Raw genomic sequence first — 14,937 nt, forward strand, 5'->3', positions numbered from 1 at the left:
GACCTGATTATGATGGACACCAGCTGCTGTGGGGTGAGGTGAGCTGCACCCACAGCTCCATCAGCCACCCTTGCACCAACAGATGCAAATGTCTGCTTATCGTGAAAACAAGGAACATTTCATGACAGTCTGCTTCATTGTTATTATTTTTAAAAGACCAAACAGTTGTATAAATTCTTTATTAGTGCCTGCTACTCAAATGAAAGAACAGAAGCAGGAACAGATTTTTTGATAACCACTTGTTGGTCTGGTGAAGAGCTAAGCCTGAAACATAGGCAGAAGACTGCCCTGCTCCTTTCAGCTCCTCCACAGCCATGGTGCATAAACAGCCTGTCAAAACTGACCATTTTTGGAGGCTCTGATGCAGGACAAGGCAGGAGACAGGAGATAGCTAAGCCTGAACTCCTGTCCCTGGCACTGATAACACACTCTAGCAAATTCAGTGGCCTCACCAGCTTCACTTAGGTCTTCACTGCACCTCCTGTAATTTCACCCTTGACAACACATACCAAATGAAGCTACAAACTCTTCATGAAAACTGATCACAGCATCAAAACCTGAAGTGAATGCCTCATCGCCTTCAAATAGCCCTCCAGCATTGAGGCTAACCACATTGAAAAACCTTCACGACCTGTTAGTTTATTATTTCCAAACTTCTTCAAAGCAAAGATAAGTTAACATTTCCACCCCAAAATATGATGTCTAAAGTGAACGACACAAAAGGTAAAAGGCAAAAGCCTTCCAAAACCAATGACATAATCCATCCTTCAAATCTGTAATACTTGAGGTTTGGCAAAAAATTTTCTTTATACACAGACATCAAATCTTCTTTGGAAATTATAAAAGCACCTTGATTTCTACATGAATGTTTACATTTTGCATTTTTCCACTGCAAAATACATTAGGAGTTGGTGAAGCTACAACTCAAGTTCCACCACACACAATTCTTCTAGATACTTGGTGCTGTCACATCCCCATAATATTGTCAGGATTAGCTGATGACATGACACAACTCTTACCATAATTTTGAAGCAATTCTTCTTTAGTTGAAACAATCAGTGATCGGTCTTTTGCTGAGAGAACAATGGCAAGACATACATAATGCTGCTCTGAGGAGTTTGCACGCCGCACTACAGTAAGAAGTCTCACAGGATGGTTATTAGGAGGCGTACTAAAATGTTCAATACAAAACCAAGTTGAGTAGCTTAAACCAGATGGTGGTGGGAAAAATCTTTCACCTAAAACCAAAAATGAAAGCCCATTATATATCTGCAGTAGCTAGTACTTAGGATACCTATTTGTTGTTCTTCCTTTTTTCATATCTGCTCAGTTGATACCAGCTGTGCTTTCTCAAACTTTTCCTTCACGGACTTCAACATTATTTCTTTAATTTTTGACTCAAACTTGGAGGAAAAGCCACAGAAACCTAGCTCAGAGGGGTTTATTTCAAAACAAAGTAAAGCAAGAACTGCACACTATTCCCTCCTATTCTAAAAATAAAAACCAACTCTGAACCTGTGCTTGTTCAGAACAATCTAATTTCAGTTCCCTACACAAAAAAAGTGGATCAGGCCATCAGAAACTAATATCATGATGAGATGTTTCTTCTATACAACTTGCTGAAGAAGCCTTTGTTGAAGAAGATCTCTCTACCACATATATCTGACTCCACTTCATCTGCTGGGGTGTTCCCACAGAACAAATAGCTCACAGACTTCAAGTACTGCCTAACACTATTTCAGTCTTACTGCAGTAAACCTTCAACTTAGTTTTTAGAATTAACACTTTTTCTAACTAAGTGATCAAGTTCAATTAGCCCCATAGCACACCAGATTCCTGTAGGGTGATTTCTGTAATGATGTGTGTAACTACACCTGTAATAAATTCAGTCAAGAATTCAGCATAACAGAGCCACGAGTACAGCATTACAATTCATTCCATGTTTCCTACGCTCTTCACACTACCACCTCAACCTGTTCTTAATGCCTCCAGGTTCATTATTCATAGGCTTCTCCGTTACAATTTAACTTTCTGCTGAAAGCCTTGTACTTTAAAGCAATCACATTTGTATTTTATATTGCTTTTCACTGACTGCGGGGCAAAAAGCAACAGAAACTCACACACAAGAAGTTCTCAATTATGAGTGTACGATGTCCAACACCATATTATCACTTCATGGCTAAAAAAAAAATACAAAAGAACTAAACATCAGATACAAAACACCGCTAACAGTCATACTTGAGTACTTACCAGTTCCAATTCCACTGACAACTGCACCGTCAATAAGTCCTGTTGTAACAGCATTATTTGTAGGTGCATTATGGGGAGCCAAACTTGGCAAGAACAGGCAGCTGTTAAACAGAAGATCAGTAATACACTAGAGTTTATGAAAGTCAGTATAATTGCAGTTCAATACATGCCAAATGTAGCCTAGGTAAGTATACCATCACTTTCCTTGACCACACGTATTCATGAAAAGTAGAAATGAATTCTCAAGATTTCTCCTTGTGAGGCTGAATTATCTCCAGTGCAAAGAGCTTTGGCAGGGTATGTCTTTGGTGCAAAGGTGCAGAGACATATGCCCATGTGGCTCCATAGGGTAAGATGCTCCTTTGTGGGCAACCATAAGCTGTTGCAACCTTCGAGATGTTCAGGACTCTCAGAGAGACTGGATTAGCTAAACGTTCAAAGGGTCTGGTAAATGCATACTATGCTGTTCTTATTTGAAGTTACGCTCTCACATTAACATTGCATTCCACCAAATTAGCTATGTCTGGTCCTTACAAGAGCCACTGATGCTGTGCACACAATGAAAACAGATACAAGGAGTACCTCCCTCAGGTACTAAAAGATTTTAAGAGCCCAGACAGTTTCAGTGAGCAGCCTGCCTGAGATGGAGTGAATCCCCACAGGAATTCAGCTTCCAGTTTGTATAGACTGCCCTACTGGAGGCAAAATGATGTTCTTCCACTTACTGAAGAACCATCATTTTGTTGACATTTACACCTGAGCTAGCTAGTTTAAGTAGCTGGGTTGCCTGACAGAACTAGGAGTTATTCTGTTCTCACATAAGCTATAAAGAGTTAGACTTGACCATCCATCTTGAAAGTAACAGCAGTCCATGGTTCCAGCCACGGTGTTAAAAGCGTGTTCTCTTTAAGCAAATAATTTGCAAGGATCCACCAACTGTTGAATTCATGAAACACTCTGGCACTTTAAAATAGATGAAAAAGTTTTTAGATTATCTTTTTTTACATTGATTACAGCAGCCTTCCTAGGTGACTTGCTAAAATTCTAAGAAGTCACAGCCGCGTTATGTGGATTACTTTAGGACATTACCAGCACCTACAAATCTCCTCAAGCAACCACAGTGACAGTTCATTTTGCTAGCCTATTTCAAGTTCTTTTCTGGTCCAAAACATTTTCTTTTCTCTTGTGAAGGATGCAGAACAGAGCTCTGAGCAACATTTATTTTCAAAGAAAGCTCTGTCCCTGACTACACTGGATATGAAGCCTACATGGAAAATGGGTGCTGCACGCCTGTAGAGGAATGAAGGCAGGTTAATTAACATTGATAATATACAGCTGTGGGCTGGCTTCAGGGGCGGGGGGTTGGCTGATGTAGACACGGTGCAGCTGTGGCTGGTTCTGGTAAGGAGTTGAGAGCCAAGGAAGAAGTAGAGAGAGGAAGAAGCAAGAGAAGAGAGAGTGCTTCTGGATGACGTGAGATGAGGGGAAGGTAGCAGAGGGACTGGCATGAAGAGTGTGTTGGTATGAGATGGTAAAAGACCTTGTTGCAGCTTGATAGTTTGGAGAGTGCTGTGACACACTCTTACTTCGCAAAGCTGAACAGAGAATGCAGAGCAGAGCTCCCAAATATCCAGGCTGGACTCTGCTCTCAGACCAGTCATCCCAAATAAACTGGAACAAGTGCACTAAGATGAACTGGCTCTGTCAAAGGCCACATCAGAACAGAAAAAAAGATTTTAGTAGTAGTATATATAATAAAAATATGAAGATGGAAAGAAAAAGACAAGATGAACAATTCTGTCAGGTCAAACTGTTTCTGGTTTTATGAAATTTTAGCACAGTTGTGGAAAACCGATCATTTCCACCTCTTCTAAGTTCTTTTAAAAAACATTGAGGAGCTACTCATCTCAAACAAGAATCTGTCACACACTTTTGGGCTTCACATCAGTTGTCATTTTTGGTGGTTCATGTCACTAAAAGCCTTTTAATGAAGCTTCTAGAGTCAAGGTTTTTAAGATTTTAACCAAGCTTCTGGGAAATTCTGAACAATTACTTATTTCAGGTGCCATTCCCAATTGTCTTAACTTGCATGTGCCTCACAACACTGCCTTCTCTGAGATCCTGGCTTTCAGCCTAATTGCGAGCCTCTGCCTAAGGACCAGTCACCAGGCAGTTAAGGAATACCTGTTCCATATAATATTGGTCTGAAATTTTATAGCAATTTTTGAGATATTTACCCTTAAGCACAGAACAGAATGAGTATTTTGAGGTTCTTCTATTCCATTTTTACAAACAAAAAGACAAAACACTTTCCTTAAATAGAAGCTGAGAAAGGTGTCAGGTTTTCATCTTCTGAACAGTCAAGTTAAATCATATTACATGATACTCAAAGTGCCTTACTCAGCAAGTGTTTAATTAGAGAGAGAAAAACAGTAAGAAAAGGTGATACTGCATACTAAAAGAACAAAATGAGTTAAGCATTATATTCAGGCTACACCTCCAGCTAATAAACATTTTTTTCCAGTTATTTGGACTCAACATAACTCCCTTCTCTGCTTTACTTGTATTTCCAATTTGTCCACTTCTGCATTTCCAAGTTCTTCAGCAATTTTAAGTGGGTTACAGAGCATTTGAGCCATCCAAATGTTGCACGTAAATCCTAGCAACTAATGAGTTTCTGCAAGGGTATGTTGGTGTTCCTTTGATTTAAAAAGGCATGTGAAATCCAGAACTGAGAACATACTATCAACATTTAGATACACACCTACTTCTAACTTCCACACACAGCAAGCAAGCATTTGGTTTCAAGGCATTAATGAATTACAGAGTGGAAATTTAAGTGGCTTGAAGTACTCCTTTCTTTTCTTTAAATAATTAATTTGTTTCTGGTTTGCAAACAGTCCAATAAAAACTACAAGTATTTCTTTGAAAGAAGAAAGTAAAACATTGCACTGTGCCCCATGTTACTTGGGAGAACTGTAGGACCTTACCCGAACCCTTCAAGAGACGTGTCAAACTCGATGAAGGCCGGCGTAACTGATGATCCATGAAGCCTGATATCATGTGGGGTTGTCATGGAGACCAAGCACTTCACTCTCGTCAGGGGTACTGTGCTCCCTTCTACTGGCTTGAGCAGGCTCTTGCTTATCCGATAGTGGCTGTCTTCATGCAAACCGAAGACGCTGTCAGAACCCAGACCTTCCATTGAGGTAACCATGCTATCTACAGTAGAAGCCAAGAAACAACACAGCATTGCAAGAGGGAGGCATTTTTAGGCTATTTATTTGGACTTTTCAAGTACTGCTTCCAACACGATAACTGAACTGTCAATCATCGTCGACTAGTCCTGCCTTTCAGTTAAGAAGATGATGAGTTGGGAGTATTGCTCTCATTATAAAAACATTCAGCTGAGGCAGAGAGATGAGTATCTTGTGCTAGGTATTACAGAAAGTCTGTGGTAAAACCACACAGAAATATGTTGACACACAGAAATAAATATCACATGCTTTGGAAACTTATCAATTGATTTCTTTGTACTACCTTTTACTGACACTCTCATAATACTACATGAACTGCTATTCCCAAGCTCTACAACTCATGGATAATAACAGGAAAGAGCACATGTTGGAAGAGAGGTTTGAATCGGCTGGAGGAATACATCAGTTACAGACATTCAGTGCAGTTTATCAGATTGATTCGTTAAATGGCTGGAAACCAGAACTAACTTTCCAGTGTGAAAATCAGAGCTGATGCATAACTGCTAAGAGAATATGATGTATTCTATCAGATGGATGAACTTCCATGACAGGATACCACACAAAGTTATGATGAAAATTACTACTGCATATGCATATGTATATGTATCTATAATCTAGGAATATCCTATGAAAATGCCATGTGAATACTTTCCCAAAGTGTTAATTTCAGGACTAAAAATGACACACACAAACCTTTTTCTTTTTTAAAGATGATTTACATGTGTCCTATTTCTTGACAATTTTTAAGTTACTATGTGCTACTAATTCAACACATGCTTACCACATACTACTAAAGAGTTCAATTTTAAGATACCAGGAAAGTACATATATTGAAAGCAAGCAATGAGTAAAAACATTACAAATATTTGCCATGAAAAATTAATGAATAGTTAAAAAGGGACTGCTCAACTTTAAATAATTAAAAATGGGTGTTCCAACTCCAAATTCTACCTCTTTATAAGAGAAAATATTATTAGATTGAAATTCTGCCAGATTAGGTAAATTGCGCTCTTTTTTCTTTTTAATTCTCACTATTAGTGATGCTAACAATGAGCCAGGTTCTTCAGTCTAGCTGAAATAAATTGAATTATGCTTACACGTAGGAATTTAAGTTATTTTATCTGACACCTTACTGAACCCATGAGAGACACTACATAGATTTAATGACATGTGACGTACACATGAAAGTATCTGAGAAAAATATTTTTCCTTTTACTGTTAAATAACTACAAATTCAGTATCTACTCAAGACTTCAAAGCAAACTACTACCATATTTAACAGTCACTGTTCCTAAAGTAAAACATTATAATTAACTCACTGGATATACATTAAATACAAGTACTACGTTCCCTCTGCTTTTAGAGATTTTCCCAATCAAGCTTTTCTGTTGATTTTCCATTCAGACAAAGCTGAGTAAAGTTAAGTTTTTATGGATGCTTATCTACAAATTTTACGTAAGTATGCAATTGGGGATGTCAGTGAAGCATTCTTTACAAAAATTCCTAGCACTTCAGCACCTACTTCTCATCTCCGGTTCAAAACTCAGTGAGCTGGGTTTATGCACTCGGTACTGTTTCAACAGCTTTTTGTCCCAAGCTCCGCAATTCAAAGGATTTCCCAAGCGTAAAAATTCCCTAAGAAAGAGAATAAAAAAATTTACAGATCATTTTGTCTAATTATTCACCCAGAATGGCACCCAATCTAATACCATTTTTTTTAAAAAGGTAGTAATTACTTGTAATAAATGTCACTTTTAACTAAGAAAATTAACTAATGCATAATTACAAGAAACACATTTGATCCTTCAAAACCATTCAAGTTTTGAACACATGCTGTCAAAAGTTGACATTATTTCAACTAACTGAACAATTTCGCTAAAGCTCCCAATTCTCTTCTCTTAATTCCAAAGACTTGGCAGGAGGCTCCCGCATCCTACAGGAGAACACCAGGATGCTCACCGATACACATTTGGCAAGCTGAGCGCATCTGGAAGGCAGACCAGAAGGCTGAAGTGAGTTCCACATTGTTTTACCTATGTTTCCTATTTAGCTGGGGGATCACTTCACAGCTATCAACATCTACACCTATAGATAGCTCTAGTACCTGTATCTACAGCTACCTAGACTATTGGTGCCTATGCTTAGGGAAGCTTAAGTCCCTGCAATGCAATGCAACTACCAGCAAGAATGTTCCTTGCAGAATCATTTCTGATGTAGCTAAATGCTACTGAAATGAACCAAGCAGCTGTGCTGGCTGCAGATCAGCCAGTCAGTGATCCATAGGAGATCATACCATTAAGTTCCTTATTCCAGCTGACACTGCAGAATCACAAGGTGGTTTGGCTTGGAAGGGAACTTTAAAGATCATCTAGTGTAACCCCTCTGCTGTGGCCTGGGACATCTTTCACTATATCATGTTGCTCAAAGCCCCGTCCAACCTGACCTGAACACTTTCAGTGATGGGGTACCCATAGCTTCCCTGGGCAAACTTCCAGTGTCCCATCAACCTCATTGTAAAAAATGTCTTCCTTATGTCCAAACTAAATCTACCTTCTTTCACTTTAAAACCCTTGCCTCTGGTCCTGTCACTGCAGGCCCTGGTAAAAAAAATATCTCTGTGTCATTCCTATAAGCCCCCTTTTTTATATTGAAAGGCTACACAAAGGTCTCCCATAATCCAGCAAGCAATCCAAACTATAATACAACTGTTTAGGTATTTAACAAATGGTTACAAATATGCTCATGAACTAGCATAGATGTACAAACCTACTTGCGTTAATATGCAGAAAGATCAACTGTTTAAAGCTATGCATTCACTTCCCAATACCTCTTGTACTGCATTTCTGTACTTCCTTCACATAAACTAAAGTTCTAAATACAACTCCTGGCCTGAAGTTTTTCCAATCTAAGGTATTTAATGTTGCACAGAAAAGTCAAGGAAACCATCCTCATATTTCCTCTTCCTGCAGGACCCAGCCAAGAACAGCATTTTTGATAGTCTCTCAAGATTTGCAGGAAGAAAACAAGCTTTTAACTCAGTACAATCTCTGTGGATAAACACCAAACAGATTTCCCCACTCAAAACTTCTCCCTTCTCCCCCCGGCTCCAATTCCTTACTTGTCTAGGGTTACGTGCTTATTAACAGAAGCAAGACAGATGAGAAATAAAACAGCATCCCATGCAATCACTACCACACAAGATCACTTATGCTAACAATCTGAGCCATTTACAGCCAGCCAGCGACAGCGCAGGCAGCTGGGCTCAGCTCAGTGGACTTCAATGCTATCCTTCTAACCTCAACACCATCGGCTGCAGTGCCTGGGAGGCCAGCCTTTCAAACATCCTTTGGAGTGGCGGATGCAGCGAGTGGTCCTCGTCAGCCAGAGCAGCACTGCATCTTTGCAGAAGTCGTGCATGGAGCCCAGCTTCGCACATGACTTGTTGGTTTCTCTCTGTGTGCACTAGAGATTGCAGGATATTGGCCACTGCCAGCTGGAGATCCAGTGCGTGCTGGGAAAAAAAAAAAAAAAAGCACACAACTTGAGAGAATGCAAGCTGAAAAGGCAAATAAAAGAAAGCCTTTATGCAAAATAATTAAAAAGAAACTACCATTAGCAATAAATACAGAAAATATCATGTACTTAAATGTGTGTGTGTGTGCACCTGTGTGTCAAGAAACATTTCTGTCACTTTATGAAAAAGGATAATAAGATATATGAAAGATTACACTACAATTGTAAAGAAAAACAATGCACGTATGGAGGGTTAAACTAACCTTTCCTTTTTGCCAGAAGAAGTAAGCCTGTTTAGAAATTCTACATGCTTAGACCGTACTAAGAACTTTTATGACTGCTAAGGTAATATTAGTAACTTAACACACAATCATAAACCCACTTAGGTTGGAAAAGACCAAAGATTCCGGAGTCCAACCGTTAAACTACCACTGCCAAGTCCACCACTAAAGCATGTCCCCAGGTGACCCATTTACATCTACTTAAAATACCTCCAGGGATGGTGACTCAAACACTTCACTGGGCAAGCTGTTCCCATGCTTGACAACAATTACATAAAGAAATCTTCCTAATATCCAGTATAAACCCCCCCTGGTGCAACTTGAGGCCATTTCTTCTTGTCCTACTGCTTGTTACTTGGGATGAGAGACCGACCCCCACCCGCCTACTGCCTCCTGTCAGGCAGTGGCAGAGAGCGATAAGCCCCCCCTGAGCTTCCTTGTCTCCAGGCTGAACACCCCGGCTCCCTCAGCCGCCCCTCACAACACTTGTGCCCCAGCCCCTTCCCCAGCCCCGCTGCCCGTCTCTGGACACGCTCCAGCCCCTCAGTGTCCCTCCTGCAGCGAGGGGCCCCAACCTGAACACAGGATTCCAGGGGCGGCCTCACCAGTGCCCAGTGCAGGGGGACGGTCACTGCCCTGGTCCCGCTGGCCACGCTGTTGCTGACACAAGCCGGGATGCTGCTGGCCCTCCTGGCCACCTGGGCACGGTGCTGGCTCCTGCCCAGCCGGCTGCCCACCGGCACCCCCAGGCCCTTTCCCCCCAGGCACTTCCCAGCCGCTCTGCCCCAGCCTGGAGCGCTGCGTGGGGCCGGTGTGACCCCAGGGCAGGACCCGGCACTCGGCCCTGTGGAACCTCATACAAGTGGCCTGGGCCCACGGATCCAGCCTGCCCAGACCCCTCTGCAGAGCCTCCTGCCCTCCAGCAGATCAGCACCCCTGCCCAGCCGGGTGTTGGCTGCAGACTCGCTGAGGGGGCACTCGATCCCCTCGCCCAGATCACAGACAGAGACACGAACCGGGACCGGCCCCAGCGCTGAGCCCTGGGGAACACCACGTGTGCCCGGCCGCCAGCTGGATGTGGCTCCATTCCCCACCCCCCTTTGGGCTCGGCCAGCCAGCCAGCCTTTTACCCAGCCCGGAGCACACACCTACAGGCCGCGAGCAGCCGGTTTCCCCAGGAGATGCTGTGGGACACGGTGTCAAAGGCTTTACTGAAGTCCAGCTAGACAGCACCCACAGCCTTTCCCTCATCCACTAGGTGGGTCACCTTGTCACAGGAGGAGATCAGGTTCATCAAGCAGGACCTGCCTTTCACACACCCCTGCTGGCTGGGCCTCATCCCCGCGCTGATCTGCACATGCTGCATGATGGCGCTCAGGATGACCTGCTCCGTAACCTTCCCCATCACCGAGGTCAGGCTGACAGGCCTGTAGCTCCCTGGGCCCTCCTTCTGGCCCTTCTTGTAAACAGACACCACATTTGGTAACTTCCAGTCAACTTAGACATCCCCGGTTAGCCAGGTCTGCTGGTAAATGATGGCAAGTGGCTGAGTGAGTGGTTCCCCAGCTCCCTCAGTACCCTCGGCGGTCCCATCCTGCCCCATAGACTTGTCTGTGTGTCCAAGTGGAGCAGCAGGTCACTGACCATTTCCCCTTGGATTATGGGGGCTTCATTCTGCTCCCCATCATTACATCTACAAATTTTAAGATAGCTGCAACACAACTGTCAAATTAATGCCCTGAAGACAGAAAGTTGCCACACTGATCACCAGTAGAGCACAAGAAAGAGGAATCAAGTCTAGTAATTCTTGTAAGCTTTCAGATTATTTTTTTTTTTTTTTTTATTTAAAGAAAGTGTGTTCTTCAGGGAAGACATCTCAAACAAGAAATACTTTAGAAACTCCAGAAAATGTCCAACAAATCCTTTACATCCGAACCACCAGTAGAGGTTTTGCTTTGGGAATTGTACAAAGGCGGCCATAGAATTTTGGAAGTAGAACACAGTCCACCTATTTCAAACAGCACATACGCAGCAAGGCATAATGTCCAATCCCAAGTCCTCCTCATACTACACGTTAACACAATACATCAGGGAAAATGTGAATTAATCACAGTGTTTAGAGACTCGATCTGATGGCCACTGCAGAAATTTCTTTAAATTTACATTGTTGCCAGGAGTTTGAAAGAGACAAAACAAAACAAAGCCTATGAAATAAACTTATTTCTGTCAGTCCTCTAAGTCACCAGTTATTCATCTGTGAAATGTATTAGTTTCTCAGCACAAAATGAGACGACATCATTTGTTTTCCTATTTGCCATAGCCAACCTTTTTCCCAGTCACTCTCAAAACTTAAGACAGCAGAAATTTTTTTCCCTACCTCTGGGTGTGTAGCTGATCCAACAGAGGCCAGAAGATCCAGCATCGCGAGCATAGCACCAGGGTGGATAATGACTGCATCAGAGCTTTGTATGGATGTGGGTCCTGTTTGGAGTTTCATATCGGTTATGTTTTTCTGAGGGCAAACAGGTGGTGTTGAAACAGAATGATATGCATGCCTGCAGGACAGAAAACATCCCGTGGTTACAACACCCATCTATTATGAGCTTTGCATATTTCAAACAGATGTAAAGTTGAACTGGCCTATAGACATTACTCCCCCCTCCCTTCTCTTCCCTCAGACCAAGTACTTTCCTCTTCTCAAACCTGTTGGACATGTTTCCCCAAAGACAAACTGGAAGAGTTTCAATCTCTCAACTATGCTTGAACTCAGAAGCCTTTTCCCCAGGTGCTATGCAGTTTGAAGAACGGAAAGGTTGCCTTTATTGCCTCCCTCTTTTCATTCTAGTTGTGGTAGCAGCACACAGCAACAGCAGCATGCAAGCCATCACTGCTCCTGTTCTGGAGAATGAATTCATCTCTGAATACATTTCTCCCCATTTGCTTTTCATTAACAACTGACTACAAAACACGCTATTACAAAATGCTCAGCAATCTCTGATTAGCCTACAAGAACAGAAAGTATGATCTCAGTCTTTCTGTAACTGCTATGGCAATTTAGTTTTACATAAAGCTGCTTTATTCTGATCAAGGGAAAAGAGGCTTTGACACTGACTTAGAAGCAACCACTTGTGCTGAGAGCTGTAGATGTGTTTCTCATTGAAACTCAGAGTTATCAGCTTGATGCCATTTTTCTATCAGCAGAAGATTCAACACACAAACAGCATGAGCAGCTTACTGAACATATGCTTTCAAGATGTTGCTTTCAAAGCAAAAGACAGCTCGAAAGGCTCACGCTCACCACGAAAACAGAAAAAAAACAACCAAAGTCACCCATATTCTTACAGTATTTAACATATATTCTTATATGTAAAAAGAAAGAAAACAAACTCTGTGTAACCATTTTTCTTGCAGATCAAATATCGCCTGCTGTTTTACAAGAAGTGAATCCAGTGAAAAACGGGTCTCTTCCTATCAAATCAGTTGAGACATTTTCTCTCGTGTTCTCATTGACAAGAGATTTACCTAACCCCTAACCCTAACAGAAGTAACACTTGGAGACTCACTGTGCCTCACCCATTAGGCACTTCCAACTAGGAAATCTTTTCTCCTGGGGGAAAAACAGGACGTAGATGGGAGACGAGGATGGCTGCAAGTGCAATTCTGTCCTAAACACTCTGCATGCTGCATCTCAAACACACCTGTACCCACCCCAGCAAGAAACTTCATTTGTGGAGAAAGGCTGAGGCAATGGATTATTTAGCCTAAGACAGGACACTAGAAAGTACAGCACAACCTTCTTGTGCTGGTTGGAAAATAGGCTGGATAAATAACATTCCAACAAAAGTGTTTCTATTGAAAAGGCTAATAGCAGATCAACAACTCTGCATCTGAACAATCCAAGAGCACTTTTTAAAAGAGAGTTTTGGAAGAAAGATGAAATTACTGATGCTTTATTCAGCTAACACTGATGGCAAACATGAAATAGTATGGAAATTCTATTGTAACCACTAAAAAAAAAGACCTGCCCAAATAAATTTTTCTAGTGTTTTTCAGACTCTCTAACCATCAATTTCCTAAACTTCTCTAGCAGACTCACAGACTGAAACATCTGGCAGGCAGAAGGCGGCTTTGTTGTGCCTTTTAAAATTAAGTGGAATTAAGAACAGCAGAACAATTGGTAAATACTGTCATAGAGAGATGTTATCTCAACCCTGTTCTGTCTTAATGCAGAGACTGAAACATGGGCAATTGTTTCTCATGCATCCTAGCACTCCATCTGAAGAAAACTGCTACTGCTTTCCAATGTCACCTTGAGTGTCTCAATGCAACTTTTACAGGACACAGTTTAAAAACTCAACATCCATTTGTATTTTAGAATGCTCTTCAGTCTAGTGAAATTCCACTCCCCAATACACTCCTGAAGATCAAGCTTCTATCCACTTTTAAGCATAAATTTTATTTCTAAGCACCCTCATCTGCACTATTACATTCACCTCATTAGGTAAACTGTGAGGCTGTAACACAGTAGTACAGTGACAGCCTGATAAAAACATGAGCCATTGCTCAGTATGATTCATGAATAAGCACATGATCCTGGCCTGAAACGGTCTAGACTTCAATATTACATAGAACAAACTGAAAAGGGAAGACAGGCAAGGCTAGCCTATTTGCTTTTCTGTTAGCAATCGAAGTAAAAGTTATGTCCTTCAAGCATGTATTATTGGAAGTGTCCACATAGTTTTAAAATACATTCTGTTTTTTCTATATAAGGAAAACTTGTATCAAAACAACCAAAAAAAGTTCAAAAAGATTTCCTAGGCAGGGAAAATAAAATAGAACCTACAAAATCCTGCCAAAGGATTTGCACTATGGGTCAGTGCAAAACCTGCAAAAAATAAATTTAACCATGCTTACACATTTTTTATAGGATCCTTTTAAAGAGAAGAAAGGAAGAAGGGGACAATGGAAAAAGGCACCTGAAGATGACAGACAGCTCACACATCTGTCTAATTTAACAAAAAATAAAACTGAAAAAATATTTAAGTTTAAATTACATAATTAAGTACAAATCTTTATGAGAATTATAACACTATTTTCATCTGGAAAGAAATACATAAGGTTTATTGTAGATAAACCCCCTGCATATCATTCCCCAGAATAATCACCATCCAAACTTTGTGAAAACAATGGCTGAAGTATTTTAAAGTTAAAGCTACATTCTGTTCTCTACTTCACCTTGTCAGGCCCAAAGCATCCTCTCAGAGAGCGAGAGGGAGTGTGTCTTGTGTCAAGGTAAGTTTTTTCTACCAAAATCTCCAGCTATCAAACAACCAGCACAAAGCTGTAGTTTTTCATTCAAATTATACAGGAGAGGTAGAAGAACAATGCACTCCAGACAGCAGGGGGGACACATATGCACTCCCATCCCAACGCATGTGCTTAAGCAGTCCTACCTACTCTGTTTACATAAGGATAACACTTGGAGGGCACCACTCCTCAGGGAATTTACAGTTTTGAGAAGTGGCAGAAATATCTGAGAGAGAATATTAGCACATCTATGTATCCAGAACCATTCTAGACTGTGTGCATCAAAACCAGAACTGTACTATTTTTGATTGTAAGAATTATTTGTTTGC

At 41.3% G+C, this 14,937-nt stretch overlaps 1 protein-coding gene across 4 annotated transcripts in view; it reads right to left on the bottom strand.

Annotated features, from left to right (window-relative positions):
* Positions 1-14,937, bottom strand: part of WDFY3 (WD repeat and FYVE domain containing 3) — a 185,129-nt gene that overhangs the window by 67,518 nt on the left and 102,674 nt on the right. For all 4 annotated transcript variants that reach the window (XM_040582561.1, XM_040582543.1, XM_040582552.1 and 1 more), the window contains 6 exons: positions 11,679-11,856; positions 8,804-9,018; positions 7,030-7,142; positions 5,241-5,472; positions 2,251-2,351; positions 1,020-1,238 (listed from right to left, as the gene is read on the bottom strand). In XM_040582561.1, coding sequence (XP_040438495.1) covers positions 1,020-1,238; positions 2,251-2,351; positions 5,241-5,472; positions 7,030-7,142; positions 8,804-9,018; positions 11,679-11,856 — 1,058 coding nt within the window. The remainder of the gene's footprint in view (positions 1-1,019; positions 1,239-2,250; positions 2,352-5,240; positions 5,473-7,029; positions 7,143-8,803; positions 9,019-11,678; positions 11,857-14,937) is intronic.

The sequence above is a fragment of the Falco naumanni genome, chromosome 1 (assembly GCF_017639655.2).
Source record: "Falco naumanni isolate bFalNau1 chromosome 1, bFalNau1.pat, whole genome shotgun sequence".
NCBI classification, from domain to species: domain Eukaryota; kingdom Metazoa; phylum Chordata; class Aves; order Falconiformes; family Falconidae; genus Falco; species Falco naumanni.